This window comes from Coccinella septempunctata, chromosome 1 (assembly GCF_907165205.1).
Source record: "Coccinella septempunctata chromosome 1, icCocSept1.1, whole genome shotgun sequence".
Lineage (NCBI taxonomy): Eukaryota > Metazoa > Arthropoda > Insecta > Coleoptera > Coccinellidae > Coccinella > Coccinella septempunctata.
In genome coordinates this window covers 12,948,100-12,966,813 of record NC_058189.1, presented here as the reverse complement: position 1 = coordinate 12,966,813, position 18,714 = coordinate 12,948,100, and the positions used below count along the sequence as shown (strand labels likewise).

Genomic DNA, 18,714 nt, shown 5'->3' with positions numbered 1-18,714 from the left:
CAACTGTCATCTGTGGGAGACAAGGCACAAGTGTCACCTGTGGGACGAAGCGTTTTTTTCATCTGTGTGCAAAGCATGAGTAAGGGGCGTTCGTTTTTTACTATAGAAGCGATGCGGATTATTTCGACCCCTGACTGTTTATCACGTCCGAGGCCAACCGCGAGGGGCCACGTCAGAGGTGTATCAGCCCGAAAAGTCGAATCAGCCCAAAGAAGGCGAATCTGTGGGCATACTAGTAAGCAAAGATTATAGTTATCTCTATAATCTTTGCTAGTAAGTAAATAAAAGAACCGATCCGCATGCACGGTATATAATAATCATCAATTGTGCACTTCTATAGCAAATGTATGCACAAGAACAAAATTCTTTAAAATAATAAAGAACTGCATTCCTAGATATCTTCAATTTATTATGAACAAATCGTACAACAAATAAAATTTCAATAGAATTAAAACAATGTAAAACAAATGGAATGAATAGTTAATTATCAAATCATCTAGCATTTTGTCTCCCCTTAACCCATTCTCTTATTTCTTTGGCTAATTCAGTATCTGGAATGACCTGATCCATGGAAAGTGGGGATCTGTTGAAGGGATCCGTCTGATCACTTAATAAATGCCTGTAATTACGCATTCATAAATTATAAGTTCAAATGAAGTATTGCACTAATTTTATAATATTAACATGTTTATGTTTATCAGCCACAATTAAATCGATTTCAAATATCGTCCCTATAAATAAAATTCAATACCATATTATTAGTGGAATCCTCGAGGTTGATTTCAAGGTGAGTGCTATTAGAGATACACTAATTTTAACCAAAACTTTACGTCGGGTAAGATTCTGTAGACAACTTCGAGCAAGAAAAAGGCGGTGGTGATCACTGAGCAAAGTTTTGTGGATAATGTAGACGAGAAAGTATTTTAAGTAATATCCTATTTTTTCACACTGGTTTCGTAAGTATTTTTTTGTCAATAAGCAGAACGTATCGAAATCAATCATTTCACATAAAATGTTCCAACTCACAAGACAAGATAATAGAGAGATATGGGTGAAGCGTATAACGCCGACGTACGCTAATAACGTTATGCGGTAATGGAATAACGTCTTGCGCTATCTGGCTCAGATTTCAGTCTTATGAAAGATACGAATTTACATTATTAGCGTAAGCAACAGCTGATCGGTAAATGTCCAAGTTCGTTGTCGACGTAGGTATCTAATGCCTTTTGGATTGATTTTATGCAGTTTTTGTGGATTATGTGCGTTTATATGGATGTATATTCACAGGAATTTTTGTTTGTGGAGTTTTATTAAACTGTATTGTAAATATACCTCTTCACAGTGATGCTTTCATAATTTTAAAATTTATGGACATGGACCTAGAGTGGCCGCTATAGTTACCAAGAAAAAATTGGAATTGATTTTGGAATTTGATATCTTCTGGAGGATATGTAGACATAAAGTAGAATAATTTGTGTGTACTGTCTTACTGCCATCAAGCCATAAGCCAATGACCAATCTAGATGTTTCTACTTTTATGAGTCTTAATAAAAAAAAGCTTGAATTGAACCCTTTTATTTCGTATTGAAAAAAAATTACATAGTTCATAATCAACATGAGATTGAAATAGGTACTCTATATGGAAATTTTTATTTTTACTTGACTTTTTCTTCCATGTGACCCATTAATTGAAGATATACACTTTTACCTTTGGTAATTGGAATATTCTTGATAAACTCATTTCGTCTTTTCTACTACTATTCTCTTAAAAAAAATCCGAATCAATTCTACTCAATGTTAATTTAGAGGCCCTTGTTTCAAAACATTACCTATTTCTCCCAGAACAAATGGCAAAATAGAACTGCGCAAGGCAAGAAAACAACGTTAATTACAGTAACGTGCTACGGTATCCACCGGTAAATTACGGGATGAGGTAACGGTAATACCGCCCGTTATTCTGAAAGTGGAAATACGCATGCGTCGTAACATTAATAACGCTTGACGTTATTACCACATAACGTTACAGATGCTTCCATATCTTTCTAATGAAAAAAATACGGACATCCTAAATTTCCACTCTTCAATAATACATTTATTAAATCATTACAAGATGAACTGTTTCCCGATAATTCAGATCTTAAATAATTCCGTGTAGATCCTACTACACTGTCCGAAAATTTAAGTGGATATTCAAGAGAAAACTTACTTTTTGCACTTGAATCAAATTTTAAGTATTGCTGCACATACAATGTAGAGAGGCGTATGTTTGTTTATTACACTCACAAAATATTGTCCTCATGAGACTTAATGGTTTGATTTGAAAAAATTTCAAGAAACTCATTTCTGAATAATCTTTTCGAGTGTTCTGTCAGAGTTTTGCAATCCTATCTTGTAGTTTTTCAAATTTTGATTAATCCGGTGTTAGGTGGCGTTTCGAACTATTCTGCTTACGGCATATCGTGCCGAGTCCGTCTGAGGTAAGACAGCTCTCCGTAAATTTATCTGGGAACCTCAGTCTCCATCTTTACCCATCCTTTGCCAGAATTTGTATTCTAACCTTAGTGTTAGTACGATTCTCTGCTGGTGTGAAAGCCCGCGGGGAAAAGAACGCACTCAGGGGTGAACTGCCGTTCTTTTTTTTCTAACTTGCTAGTATCCACTTTCACTGTTAGTATGAATCTCTGCTGGGGTGGAAACCCGGGGGAACTCGGAGGTGAACTGTCGTGTTTCGGTGCCGTCTAGCTCAAACCCCTTTTAGTTTCCTTTCAATTCACTCCGTGAATTCACCAGCTTTGCATTGCTGTTTGTATGTAATTTCGAGAAAAACCCTCTAAGTTGTTTGAACCAGACTGTTTCTATTCCACCTATTGCACTGTGATTTTCACTTGACTGATTTATTTTATATCCCTGTAAATCGGTGGACTTTTAGAGTTATGTAATAGTGCCTATTGTGTTCCTTATTGTAAACAATGAATAAACTTTGTGAACTCGGATTTTGACTTTTACTAGTTATCTCTAACACCCCCAGATAACAAAAAACCTTGTTTTCGACTTGAAGCCACTATGGCTATGGTAGGTTTGCTATTTTTCCCTTTAAGGAATATCTGGTGCTCGAAACTACCGAGGAAACGCGTAATTGTAAAGAGAGCTAGACGTCAATCTTGAATTTAAACTCACCTTGCTATAGTTGTTCTATCCACCACTTGTTTCGAACTAGGCAGTATTACTGGATCAGTCATCAATGTTGACATAATTGGATCTAAGAAGTGATCAGGAGCCCCTATTGTAGTCTCCTCACTTGCTTGGTATTCTTCAGCTTTTCTTGAAACCTTTTCAGCCAAATCCCTGATTTCATCAATATAAGATGTTCCTCCTATTCTGACTAGAACATCTTCAGCTAATGAGAATAGTTGTGGGCTATATGAGCGACCATCTTGGGAGATAGCCAGACAGAAAGCGTCGGAATCTTTGAGGTTGATGTAGATCTTACAAATTTTCAGTACAGTTTCGGCAGGTTCAAAGTTGTATTCTTTTGGATTTTTAACCTATAAAAAGTGAATGATAATTATTGTTGACTGTAATAAAATTACAAGTTGTAGAAGCATTCACTCAAGTTAAATACTTTAAATATTCCTAGTAGCAAATAATTCAGATGAAATATAAGACTTGCCTTGAAATTTTTCTTCTTTGGTCCGACTAAATTGAATAGAAAATAATTGAGCATGGATGCCATTCTATCAACCATTGTGGAATGTGTGAAGACTATAGTAATTTTAGATGTTAGATTTTCTAAAGCTGTGATTGTATCTTTGCCTAGGATGTTATCAAATCGTGCTATCATTCCTATCTGCCTAATTGAACCTAAAATTTGGGCAATTTCGTGTGGCGGAAGGGATGATTCTCCTTCCTCTCTGAAAAGAGATTCAATATTTTCAATATCAATATTACAATATCGTTCCGAAGTTTCACCTTGCAGCTTGTAACTCTCTTAAGTTTGACATATTGGTTAGTGACTCATCTAATAAGAATACAGCATCGTTGATAAGGAGATTTATGAATCTAAGGAATATTGGAGGTAGTACTGCTTCCATATTTTCCTCTGCTTCTTCTGCTAATTTCCTGGAATCAAATTGACCTGTGTTTCATTATAATCGCATTATACAGCTTGTCTGTAAACAAATGCGAAGGACTTAGGGAGATGATTCCTCGATGAAAATAAGCAGGGTAGTTCCTATAAATTTTTCGAAATCGACCTCCCTTCCAAGATACAGCCTTTGGAAGGCGATGACGAGTTGACTGTTTTTAATTTTTTGTATGAATTCTAGAAAACGCCGAGTCATAAAACTACATTTAATATGAAGCACCAAGTAGATGTTACTCACACAATTTTTTTAGATCTCATAACTTTATTATTAGGGTTTGAAAATAACAACCCCTTATGATTTTTCTTCAAAAATTCTTATGGTTTTCCATTCAATTCTGGAGAAAAAAAGTCTCTTGCAAAATTTTGATATAGTCGTTACTTTTCTCGGAATAAATAAAAACAGTTCTCATCACTGTTCATTCCATTTCATCGTACTTATAAGTGTTCCATAGAATGACTACCTCCCGTAAAAATATATGCATAAACTCTGCCTCATAGACCTTTGTATACTGCTTGTAGGTTTTTATTTATTCTGAGAAAAGTATCGACTGTATCGATATTTTGCAAGATACTTTATGTCCAGAATTGAATGGGAAACCATAAAAGAATTTTATTTTTCGAAAATCTATCCACGAAAACAATTTTTGAAGGAAAATCATAAGAGCTTGTTATTATGAAATCTAAAAAATTGTGTGAGTAACATCTACTTAGTTCTTCATATTATGTATAGTTTTATGACTCAGTGTTTTTTAGAACCCGTAAAAAAAATGAAAACTGTCAACTCGTTATCGCATTCCAAAGGTTGTATCTTGGAAGGGAGGTCGATTTCGAAAAAAAATTATAGGAACTACCCCTGCTTATCATCATTTGTTTTCAGACACCCATCAAAATTTTGGGGCTACTTAAAAAGGATTCGAGGTGGTTCCTCCACTCCGGGGTCAATGAAGTTTAATGGATCCACTTTGTCTGATCCTCAGGACATCGCCAATGCCTTTGCTGCTTTCTTCGAGGCTGCTTTTGTGGAATCTTCTGCACCACAGCGGGACCATTGCGGCCAAGACTGCTTTGGGCTGACTCTATCTGTTCCCGATATAAGTGAGGAGTGTGTGTTGTCGTGTTTGAGGGAGTGCAAAGGTAGTATGACTGCTGGCCCGGATGAGGTCCCGTCTTTTTTATTGAGAGACTGTGCCATCATTCTCGCTAAGCCTTTGACTGCGCTTTTTAGGCTGTCACTTTCGAAACGATGTTTCCCAAGCATTTGGAAGGAGGGTAAAGTGTGCCCTGTTTTCAAGAGGGGCAGTAGAGAAGACATCGAAAATTATAGACCTATCGTTATTCTGAGCAATTTCAGTAAAGTTTTTGAGAGGGTTTTATACGATATAATTTACGCACATGTAAAATGCCAAATTAATGATGGTCAGCACGGTTTCATTAGGGGCCGGTCTACTGTAACGAACCTGACTTGTTTCACCCAGTATGTGTCTGCTGCTTTGGATGAATGTTCTCAAGTCGATGTTATATACACTGACTTCTCCAAGGCATTTGATAGGCTTGACCATGGAGTTGTTCTTACAAAGTTGTCTTCGTTTGGCTTGGAAATGGATATAATCTCTTTCCTGGAATCGTATCTTGCTGACAGAAAACTGTTCGTTCAATATTTTGGAATCAGGTCATATGAGTTCTCCGCAACGTCAGGTGTTCCACAGGGTTCCATTTTGGGTCCTCTGTTGTTCATGCTGTTTATGAACGATTTGAGTTTACACCTGCTCTGTCTGTTGCTCTTGTATGTAGATGACTGCAAATTGTATCGTCGAGTCGAGTCTATCCAGGATTGCTGGGACCTTCAGGGTGAAATCGATAATCTGAATGATTGGTGCCGGAGAAATCGACTATCATTAAATATAAAAAAATGTAATGTGATGTCCTTCAGTCGCAGTAAGTCCGTTGTCATTTTTCAATACAACATTGAGGGAAGTGTTTTGGGAAGGGTGACTGAATACAGAGATCTGGGAGTCTTATTCGATCAGAGGTTGACTTTTGTACCCCATGTGAGGGCAACTGTTTCCGATGGTCTCAGGACTCTCGGGTTTATAATAAGGAATTCCGGGGATTTGTCAGAGACTGGCTCCCTCTTCCTTCTTTTTACGGCGCTCGTGAGGTCAAAGCTAGAATATGGGTGTGTTGTATGGAATCCCGGTTATAAGATTCATATTGAAAGCTTAGAGAAAATACAGAGGCGATTTCTGAAGTACGTGAGCTTCAAAATAGATGGCGTGTATCCATGTCGTGGAATACAAGATGGGTATTTATTGAGCAGGTTTAATGTTAACTCTTTAGAGGAGCGTAGGACTTATTTGGGAATTCTTTTCCTTAATAAACTCTTGAGTTCCAAAATTGATTGCCCTTACTTACTAGTCTCAGTGGATTTGCACGTCCCTAGACTACCTGTTCGAAATGTATCCACGTTCTATCTTCCTTTTCCACGTACTAACGTGCTTCGGTTTTCGCCAATGTTTAGAATATGTCATGATTTTAGCAATTTTCAGTATGTTCTGGATGTTTTCAACTGTACTCAATTGAATATACGGAGGGCTGTGTTGGGGTCGTAATTTTTAGTTAATTTAGGTTTGCATTTGTATGTATATATACTTTTATGAGTTTTTATTTTGTAATTTTGTTTATTCCCAATCTGTAATTGGTCTAGACTGTAGATTGGTGTAATTAAATAAAAAAATAAATAAATACAGAATGAGTAAAAAGTAAATCATAAAATTTATATCTTCAGTATTCACTATTTTGAAGAAAAATGCTTCGACAGGTTCTTTTGCTGGGCCCACTTATATCGCGAATATATTCTCCGATACAATTGTCATTCATAAAATTTTCCCCAACCTAAGCCCGCAGCTTCTTTATGAATTCCTTTCAATGTTCAATTTTCTTTTTCCACTACCTATCATATATATATTAAGTAAATTGTATATTAAAAAAAAATGTAGCAAGTATTTCAAATTCTTGTTTGAAAATGGTAAATTTTTTGATTGAATCGAATTTATGTGATTCTACATTATTGCACATAATTACCTGAAGTGGTTCTGATATTCTTCAGTTTCCCATAGATACTCCATTATCTTATACATTGGTCTTCTATAGTTGAATTTCTGTTCAAACTCTACACTTTGGCCAGTCATCTCAATACCTACAAAAACTTCTAACAAACTCCTCACCACCTGCAACATCAATGAAATTAAAAAAGGATCTTCGAAAGAAGTAATGACTAACTTGTTGCTTAAACTTATACTCAGCGAATAATCTCTTTCTCTGAAAGCTTTCTATGGTTCTTGGTCTTGATATTACTTCTCCGTATAGAGGTAATAGAGCTTCTAGAGCTTCTGCTAATTCTGCTCTCAAATGGGGGTTCTTCATGTACCCATGATTTCCCATAAACATCAATATGAAAGTCAATATCGGTTCCAATTTCTGGTGGCCTTGTTCTTCAAAAACGCTAACATTAAACCTTTTTATGAAATTGACAAAACATATTATATTGTTGACGACGAATTCAGGAATACACCTAAAACAAGATTAAAAGTAGATCTATCTACGAAGTGGATCAGAAGATCGGTAGGTATAATATGTCTTCCACCAGAGAATTTACAAACGCCAGCAGCACGGCACTTTATTAATTTCATGAACTCATAAAGGTTCATGACACTCTTATTAAAACACCAAAAATCTTCTCCAACTGTACTCTAGGTATAAAAATTACCATTAGAGTAATCTAATCTAAATAAAACAAATCTACTAAGTTCGGCATCTGCTGAAATGAAGAAATCAACTGAAGGACTGTCGAATTTCTCATCAAGGTAAACTTTCAAATTACCGCTTCTATACAGAGTGTTCTACAAGCTATATGACAAACTTTGACAGATGGTAGCTGTTCTTATTCTGAACATTTTTTTCCTATGAACATATATCCGATTCGTTTTGTCATCATCGATGACCATTGTATTGGTCCTCCTTGACCTATCCACTTATTCAGCCAACTACTCGTCTCCCTCTATGTGGTAGTGCACTATCCTGCTGATACCACTTATTTCAAACAATGTTGAAAATTTCAAATGCTTGTTACTCCTAAACGAAAACGAATCGGACCTTCGTTCATAGGAAAAAAAAATGTTCAAAAGAAGCACAGCTAGCTTCCGTCAAAGTTTGTCATAAAGACTGTAGAACACCCTGTATAGGAAGTGGCTGCATCACGATTTTTTTTGCGAAAAGAACATTTCCTTTTTCAAAACCTAAAATGAAATTCGTTCAAAAATCCCCCTACCTGGCGAGAAAAATTTTTTAAAAAGGGACCCGAAATTCTGGATATTTCAAAAAACTCTAGAACGGCTCAATCAATTCTGACCAGAATCGATAGGCTTCGTCACGCTTCAGATGAGCGCTAATGTGCAAAATTTCACAACGATTGATTTAAATTTTCGAATTGTAGTGTAACCACAACAATTGTTTTGGGAAATTGTTGAATAAGACCCGTTTGCACCAAACGCACTTAGTGTTAAGCAGAGACAAGAGAAAAGATCATTTCTCTATGGTGTTAAGTGTCCCTTAAAATGAACCCTTAACTTAAATTCTCATAAAATCTCATAAAATGTGCCGTTTTCGATGCTTAAAGTTTTAATGGACAATTAAATTATAATTCCTGCAACTGGTTGTTAATGTTTAAGATTGAGTTTAACAAAACAGCATTCGGAATGGAGTACACAAAAACACTGTTGGAAATTATACAAAAAAATTATGTGTAGGGTGTCCGAGAATGAATGGGTAATCCTTAAACAGCTCATAGGAAAACTAGTTTTGGCTCAACTGAAAAACAAACAAGTAATACCAATCCTTCGCGGAAATACCAATAGATATGCACAAAAACATATGAAAAGCTCTTGTCATTACATATTTAGGAAAAAAAATCACAACCCGAAATTTCATGATAAAATGTGATGCACAGTTTATTTCGTGAAAGATTGAGCTCCCGTGGTGAAAAAAAATTTGTATGGCAGCCTGAGTTGCCAACTATTCAAAAAATATGCTCCTTCCATGCAGAGTACAAACCGGTACAATGCATCTTCATAACTGGTGTAAATAAGAAGTTATTGGTGATAGTGTTGAGGAAGATCAAATTCGACTGTAAAGAAAAAAAGACATTTCCGCATGGAATAGATTTTTTTGGTATTTTCTTCAGGGAACTCAATAGCTCTTCTATGAGGTGTTTCAGGATTATTCATTCATTTTGGGGCCACCTGTATAAATAAAAACAACTTACTTCAATGTACTCGGAATATGATTCGAAATCGGAAAGGAAATTTCTGATTCTTCACTAGGAGCATAATTACTTTTATCAGTTGATTCCTGCTTCACTGCAACTTGGCAAAGCCAATAACATGTGTGACTCATGAAGTTAAACATTGACGCTAACATGTTGGGTTCAGTAAGTTGTGCCTTATATGACAAAAATCTGAAACGAAAATTTTATTAGATAAGGAAGATAGTTGCAATACTTATTCAAAAATCTCTATGTATGAGGAAGTATAAAAAGTCAAGAACAAATCCTTTATGAGACTCGCAGAAATACTTTGTATTTAGTTAGATGTTTGTTGATATATACACATTCCAATTATTATGTTCACTAATTTTCACTTACTTTGTCATCTCAGTTCTTAATTTTTCCCTTATTATGTCAGGATTTCCGATACTTCTGGATCCACTTCTTGAAGCTTCAAAAAGTCTTTCTAACCTGGCGAATTCCTTAAAGAGATACAATTTACATTTTTACGGATAAACTCGCAGCCGTCTATTATATGGACGGCACCATTCAACTTACCTGATTCATTTTAATTGTTCTCTCCACAGCAACCACAAATCCTAAATGAATTACTGTGTGTGTGAAATAGAAGCATTCTGAAATGAAAGAGAAAGAATTTGCCATTGGTCTTTGTTCTGAAGAGTCTTCTTGTTCCACTGGCAATAAACAGGTCTGCCCGGACATATTCAATAGATGGATCTTTTTCTCTTGAAGCAGATCATTCTGAAGTGAGAAAATATATTTTATTAAAATAGTGTGAGCTCATTCATTTATTCATTGCAGTATCCCGTTACCGAGAATAAATCTCCAAAAAGACTCAGAAACAAAACTATCAGTGCGAACAAACTTATAATTTCTTAGGGCTACTTGCGACTGTGTGCCCCCCTGTGACTGACCTACATATCCTACCACACTCCGGGCATGGATAGTCACCATAACCAGATCTGGCCGCCGATGTATTCTTCTCGAGTCTCCATTATAACTGTGGACCAAAGACCTCCACTGTGATCTGTCTATCGCTTGGTGTTCCCAGTTATGATTGGCATTAACTGATTTCAGGTATTGATGGAGTGTATCCATAAACCGCTTATACTGGCCACCTGGTTTCCGTGCTCCCTCTGTGAATTCGCCATAAAGAGCTATTTTGGGGAGTCTTGTGTCTTGCATCCTCAGAATGTGGCTGCTCCATCTGATTCGGGCCCTCGTTACTAGAGTGTCAATTGTTATATAACTCGCGCGTTGCAAGACTTTTGCATTCGAAACTTTGCGGAACCATCTGATAAGCATATTTGTCTTAGATGACGTTATTGCGTTTGTTCGAGCTGTTTAATATGTCGCCTGTAGGACGTCCAGCTTTCGCTTCCGTAAAGAAGCGTTGGGAGGACCACTGTTTTGTAAACAGCTGTCTTGGTCTTCAAATTGAAGTCGTGATTTTGAAACACTCTGACCTTTATCTTCCAGAATGCCCGTGATGCCGAATTGACACGGTTGTGTATTTCCGTGTCCAGGTTAGCCCTAGTATTTATGAAACCCAAGTATTTGAACTGCTCGTCCTGTTCTAGAGTTTCATCTTCAGGCTGATATCTGTTTGAAGGCTTTCTGGCGAACTTACCAGGATTTTGGTTTTGTTAATATTGAGTCTAAGGCCTAAAGCTTTGTATATATGTTTATAGGTGTCCAACATTATCTGTACATCCTCTGAGCTGCTAGCGATAAATGCGCAGTCGTCTGCATATTGAAGCTCCGTGATAAACTTTGTACGAGTTTTTGCTTTGAGGCGCTTCCAGTTAAACAGGCCTCCATCAAATCTGAATCTTATTCCAACACCTCTTACAGGCATAGTCATGTCAGCAATTACCGAGACAGCTATGGCGAAAATATTGAACAGTAAAGGCGCTAACACGCAGCCTTGTTTTATTCAAGAGTTGGTAAAGAAATGGTCGGTTGTAGAGCCATTATGCTGTATTCTAGCGGTGTTGTTGGTATGGAGGCTTTACATATTAAAGGTGAATATCGGCACAAGGAACATGAAATTAAAACAACTATTCTCTCGGCGACTTTTAGGAAATTTTATTTCCTTCCTCAGGCTACAACAAAAGGTAATTGTTACCAAGCATTCAGGTTGAGTCAAAAAACAACAGAAAAGTCCAGAATATATGAATGAATATGTGCCGATATTCACCTTTAATATTATTGTTGGAACGAGAAACATATAACGGAGGCTGACGACCTAGCCACAACTAAGGTTGTGTTGTGTTGTTGATATCCTATTTTAAATTATTGGGTAACTCAGACTAAGCGGTTGCGGAAATGTCATATCCTATATCTGACGTCAACACAGAGTTGTTAACTCTGAGAACCACATGGGTTCTCAGAGGTGGTTCAGTGTGCAATGGAAAATTACATCCACAGTACCACAAGAGTACCTAGAACCAACCATGTTTCACCGAAGAATAAGACCTAGCAGCCCAGATTAATGAGGCTGACTCAAGTTCAAGATGAAAACGATGCTGAGGATACTCCACTCGCTCAATACTAGACCTCTGGACTCGACGGGATACCAGCTCTGCTCTCTACAAAAGGAGCTCCCGAGCTTGCTGCTATTCTAATTACAGTGTTTCAGTTCTCATACAAAAGTGAAACATTTCCGAAAGTTGAAAGAAGACCCGTATTCAGCCTCTACCAAAGAAGACTCGAGGACTCTACCTTCCAACTACCGTCTTATTGCCATACCATATATAATTAGCAATATGCTGGAGAAATTAGTCAACCCTGAAATCCTGTAATATCTTTTCGACGCCAACGACCGACCCCAGACCTACTTACATGTCACTTATATTTGGAGTAGCGCAACACATTCTTTTGTAATACATTGCGCACTAGACATGGCTCATAAGGCCTTCGACCAGGTGATGCATGGTGCTCTCCCGAATAAACTTGCATCCTCCTGGACGCTGAGGATCTCAAACTTTTTGGAAGAAGAACACAGGTTGCTGTTATGAACGCTCTTCTGATTTTCACAGAATTTAGTCAATGCTGGTCCCTACTCCAGAGCTCAGCCAGAATATTACAAAACGTTCAAACATTCATTAGATAGTTGGGTTCCTCGAATTTTTGGTACTTTTAATGGTAGGTACGTAATGGTCATAATGAAAAAACTGGAAGACGTGGGTGATATCTTGTGCTCGAAAAAGATTAATCAAATAAATGAACAACTATATTCCAAAATTCATTTCATTTGATAAATCCGTTGGTGGGATAGAACTGAAAATATTTTTTTTTTGGTTTTTCAACAGCCTGTATATTTTAAACCGAGCAGATTCGCAAAAAATGGTAAAGGAAAAAAGTGTTTCTTTTGACCTTAAGAATCTACTCTTGAAATATTTGTACAAGACAAAGATCCACCCTGTATACAAAATTTTCATAGTAATACATATGTATTTTTATCCTAAATTTCGGTTAATTTCTGAGCGACCTTAGTTTTGGCGTCAACCTACTGTGGTTCTAGCAACCTAGTGAGGGTCAATCGATAAAATCATAACTTATATGTAACCTGCGTGGATCGTTTCAGTAAAACATAATCATTTCACTACAATAGTTTTTGTTTAAATAATAAGACCAGTTATATAAATCAGTTCTACCTGTACTCCTCTTCAACATAAGGATACCGATTATAACCTTGTTCTTTGATAACTATTTGAAACTGTTAAGTTTTCGTTAAGTTGAAGAGTATCAATTCTCTAAATTGATGATTTCATTTGCTTGTTACACCAATTCATCAAGTCTTTCGTATTAGATATAATTTTTGTGCTAGATAATTGAAATAAAGAATCAAACAAACCTAATCTAACATAGTTACATCACCTAGTACTTACTGGTACTGCACAATAGGTTGGATCTACTTTGAGGATTTTTTTCTTGTTACAGAAAGGTTCACTCAATTTCAACAAAACAGTTTCCAATTGAAGCATGAAACCATCTGAGACACATGTGTTATTTGCTAAGTTAAGATCAATCGATATTTGGGTGTTCCATAACTTTTCTCGGTCGGAGTTTTTTGCTATACATTGACTCAACCAGTTCAAAACCATATTATTGACTAATGGACTCAACTTCAGTAATGATAAAAAAAAGAGATGCAATTGATCAGTAATCATTTTAACTTTATTCCATACTATATTTTCTGTATTATCTAAAGCACTCTGAAAGAGAGGAGAAATTGGATTAAAAGAAAATGCTTTATCTGAAATATGGTTTGGAGAGAGCACCTCCAAAATACATGATTTATATGGTTAACATAGCTAAATTCATTATGAATAATCGTTGTATACTAGAGAAACTTACATGTGACATTACATTTCCAAAATGTTCATACTCCGATCCTGGAGTTTTGGGCAGTATACTTATATTGAGCAAAGCACCCAATGCAGTAGTTGCATAACTTACACCAGATGAAGGGTTTTTAGGTTCTTGACATTCCATGAATTTAATTGCATAATTTTCTTGCATTGTAAGAATTTTGAGTATGTCAAAGATTCTCATATCGAATGTTGACAAAGGTTGTCCCGTTATATCGGAAGTAAGAAGGTTAATGATTTTTTCATAAAACACCTTTAATGACGAACCATCTGGAGAATTTCAATATAAAATTAGAAACTTTTATGAAGTAGAAAATATCCTAAAGTTGTCAGTCATTTTTGTTCGAATTGCAATTCATATCATATAAAAGTAAAGATTTTTTAATCAGACAGCCCAAACTGAGATCTGTTTAGTATATCACATATCACTGTAAGTAGATCATATATGAAACAAATAGTTTCCAATTTCACATGCAGAGTCTTCCTGAAAGATTGCAACAATGCATTTAACAATAAGAAGAATAAATTCAGATGCATACCACCCGACGATATGAATATCAACAAGTGTTATGATCTGAATTGAACTAGCCAATTTGCCATCGTCAAGGCCCCAAATGGAGTATGCTCCACCGAAGAAGGGGTGGGACCTTGACGATGGCAAATTGGTTAGTTCAATTCAGATCGTAACACTTGTTGATATTCATATCGTCGGGTGGTATGCATCTGAATTTATCCTTCTTATTGTATTCATTGCCTCCCTGTTAATAGGCGTAACCATTCTTTAATGCATTTAACTTTGAGTTATTTTGTGGGACTCCCTACTAAGCATAGAATTTAAAAAGTAATGACCGCTGCTATGTTCCAATCACTTATAAACACCTTGTATTAATTCTGTTCTATGGAGATTAGAGATAAGGAAAACAAGCATTGTAGAAAAGTGTTTCACAAATTTTGGTGAAAAGAAGCTAAGGGGTATCAATAACAGGCAGGCATTTTAGGGTTAACTCTTTGAGGTGCGGAGATGGCATCAGAAATAAAACCCAAGTGGAGCAAAAAAAAATTTTATTCCAATTTTCAAATAATATAACATAAGCTCATTCAAAATGAATAAATAACACATTTAAAACAGCATTATCAAATATTTTTCCATATTTTTGCCTTAACAGGGTGGTACATTATACGTACCACCAATACACTTATGTGTTAATGACTCATTGTTCAACTCACTTTATATTTAAATTTTTCGACCGGTGATATGTCTGAAAACATGATTTATGCTTTGATAACCATAGGAAGGTTTATAGCCAAAAACGTCCGCATTTCTTCAGAGTTAGTTGGAACATAAGGTTTTCCTGTGGCAACTTTGATCTGTTCCGCATAAAGATTTGTCTGGAATACCAGATGTTCTAGGAATTCGTCACTAACAAATTTCTGGAATATTGAGTATGGCGTCAAAGTATCTTTTTTACTCATTATAAAATCGGGAACACCATAAAAATGTGTGAAGTTTGGAGGAGGTGAAGGTTTTGAATTGGATTGTGACCATGTTGGCGCAATGTAGTCAGTGGCTATGATTTGGATAGACGGAACTCGAAGCGCGTTGGATATAATCCTATCTCTCAGAGTTGAAAGAGGTAAATCACTTTCAGATAGTTCTTCGTCAGTTTCGTACACAGGAATATCTTCTATATCTTGACTTTCATTCATCTCACCAACTTCATCCTCTTCGACCTACGCTGCATTCTCCATCACAGATTCGGAATCAGACGGTACAGACTCAAAATAATCTATATTTTCAACCTCTGCCTCTAATTCAGCCAGTGTCATTCCAACCAAACGAAACGGTAGAGGGTCTGTAGGTTTATTCGACATTTTTCTGTAAAAAATTTTTTTTCAAAAAAATGCAATAGGAGAGGTGGTACAAAAAACGTACCACCATATATTCTCTTTTTCTGTAACCGACGAAAATATTTCAATGATTATTTCAACAGTTTTACTCACCAGAAGGTATAGGCACAACACAATTTTCAAAATAACCGCTTCAAAACAAAATTTTTATCACTTAGACACCACAAGAAACAGAAAAACTTGTCGAGACAAGAGAACCAGCATAATATGTAGTATTGGTAAAGTAAATCGCTGTAAATCTTTCACCCGAGTGTTGATTCTATAAGCTGTTGCCTCACAAATGTCTCTGCAACTCACGGCAACAGTCAATATCGATGTAGATTTCTGTTCATTGGGTTTGAAATGGGTGGTACACTAATCGTACCACCGCCGCGGAAGAAGGTCCAAATTGGTGGTACGTTTTGTGTACCACCTAAACCCAAAGAGTTAAGGTTGAATGATTTACCACCATTTTACAGTAGATTATGGAATATTAATGAATGAATGAGTTAACAGAATCATTATTTTCTCTAAGATAACGGCATAATTTAAGAAAAAAATTTGAAACGGGAAGATCTACTATCATTCCTCATCACCACAGGAAAAACAATTCACCCTGTTAACTTGAATATTTTTTAGTCAAAATTAAACATAACTGATGATTTTTTCAACATGCAATTGTTCTCCTTATTTCTACTCCACATATCTGCATCTATAAAGAATTAAATTTATTTGAATGTTGCTAAATGAAGCAAGAACTGAATTTTACTTTGTGTAGTTTCATATAAAAATTATAGAGTTAGACTTAACTCTATAATCTTTGGTTTTATACATTTGGTTTTCTCTCACCATTTTCTTCATTCATATCAACAGCTTGACAGAGACCTTTGAAGAAATCTATATATAAATCATCATACATCAAAATATCAATCAACTGCCTAAATAAATCTTGGTCGGCATAAATCTCTGGGTAAATGAAAGCAGTAGCAGCATTTTTCAATATTTCCTCCTTTATAATGTGGTAACCATCTCTCCTATCTAAATCTTCCTCCACATATACTTTATAGCATTCATAGAGATATTTGATTGTTTGGTTTTCCCTTGAATGATTCAAAAACCCTTCATTTTCACTTGAGGAATCATTAATATTATTAGAAGTGCTTAATAATCTTTCGCACAGGTAGTATGATAGACTTTCACTGTCTAATTCCAATTTTTTTTCACAGGTGGAGAAAAGGTCCCCAAGATACCTGTAACCCTTTTTTTTGGCAACTTCCTCATTTAGACTAAAAGCAAATATTCGTTCGAGAAGTGAAATCAGAGACTCTTCCTCTACTGTATTCTTTCTATTATCTGATAAAGGTTTAGATGTTTCTCCTTCATTTACCAGTGCAGTGAATGGGTTAAGATCAGACATTTTTCAGGAGAAATTAGGAGAATTGTTTATTTCGTGCTGACTCGTTATCCTAAATTCTAATGTAATATGTAGAAGCATTCAAATTAGACTCATTACAATATTTAAAAATGAGGAAGAGGTTTTGATTTGTTATGATTAATGACATGACCTGACAATCATGACATTTGACATGCATCCACAGAGTTCAAATAGTTTTTTATGAAAAATATGGTACTAGGGATGTGTCGTTCACGAACGAACGAATCAAAAGACCCGGTTCGTTAGAACCAATGGTTCGTTCAGTTCTTCACCCCAAAAATGACCCGTTCGTTCAACTGGGTCGAATGAGCCAAACGGCTCCATGCGACCCACAAAATCGATATGGGATCTGGAGATCGGAAGATCTGGAATCGAAAGAATGATTCATAATTCCGTCTCTTCATTACCCAGGTACCCGAATAGTTAGATGGGTTTCAGACTGACCCAAAAGAAACAGATGGTAGTCGTAATAAAATGAACTTATATTACTTGCATTTCGCAAGTGAATCAACGGCTCCTTGTTGAAGAAAGTATGATAGATTTAGGAACTAGGACTATTAGAAATTACAAGTTTATATTTCTGTTATTATGGCTATATTGATGAAAGTAAATTTTAAGTGATTGGTCAATTCTACAACTTTTTTTCAGATTAATTTGAGGAAAATATTTGGATTCGCAGCAATAACATAATCTTGATTTCAAAAATTTCAGTTTTTGACGAAATTAATGAGACTAGATCTCACGAATTTCGAACCTGTAAATCAATGATTGACGTCTCCATTTCAAAATTTGAATCGTCCGATATCCATTTCCTTTCGAAAGACTTTTGGTTTTTGAATTTTTTCTACACTGGGGTCAATATTTCTCTCGGTTCTCTCACGAATTTGACCTCAACTAACTATTTTCAGCCAATCAAAAATATTATGGCCCACAAAACACAGCTGTTTGCAACTAAAGAAGCATCCATATTCCATTCTATCAAAATTTAATTCAACTGAACTAAACTGAAGTGAAATTCCTAACAGAACAGTGAACTGATCGAAATGGGACTACGCGGATCCGAATTCGAACCATGCGCAATGTTTGGATCACAACCCAAAACCCAACTACCTAAAAGAACCAATGGGTCAATTGAACGGGTCTTTTGAACCGGGTCTTCTCAGCAATGGATCTAGATCGATCTGGTTCCTCGAAATTGAACGAACTACACATCCCTATATGGTACCTTCCATAATACAAAAGTGGCAAGTGAAGAAAGAAAATGAGCGTTACGCCCCCTACCGGTCGTCTTGAGAACTCCACGGATATCTTTTCGTTCCGCAAATTCTTATCATATTTTACCCAGAACCCAGAGACGCCTACTTCTCATGCACTATTCCGATATTTTTCGCAATATTCAATCTTCCTTCCTTCGCTATTCTAAATGGTGTTGCAAGTTCAACGACTTCGGACCGAAATATCTTCCGCAACATCCGCGATTATTAGTTTTATCACAATCCTTTTTACTTCGTTTTCGGATCATCATACGATT

General features: G+C 36.1%; 1 protein-coding gene across 1 annotated transcript; it reads right to left on the bottom strand.

Moving 5' to 3' along the window:
- Positions 1–388: 388 nt before the first annotated feature.
- LOC123315204 (ubiquitin conjugation factor E4 A) lies at positions 389–17,305 on the bottom strand. Its single transcript, XM_044900811.1, has 12 exons — positions 16,598–17,305; positions 13,848–14,131; positions 13,379–13,705; positions 10,023–10,226; positions 9,843–9,946; positions 9,465–9,656; positions 7,424–7,715; positions 7,226–7,371; positions 3,970–4,119; positions 3,671–3,911; positions 3,178–3,545; positions 389–619 (listed from the first exon to the last, which is right to left on the bottom strand). The coding sequence occupies exons 1-12, from the start codon at positions 17,163–17,165 to the stop codon at positions 493–495; spliced, it is 3,003 nt and encodes a 1,000-aa protein (XP_044756746.1). The 5' UTR covers positions 17,166–17,305; the 3' UTR covers positions 389–492.
- Between the last annotated feature and the right edge of the window lie 1,409 nt (positions 17,306–18,714).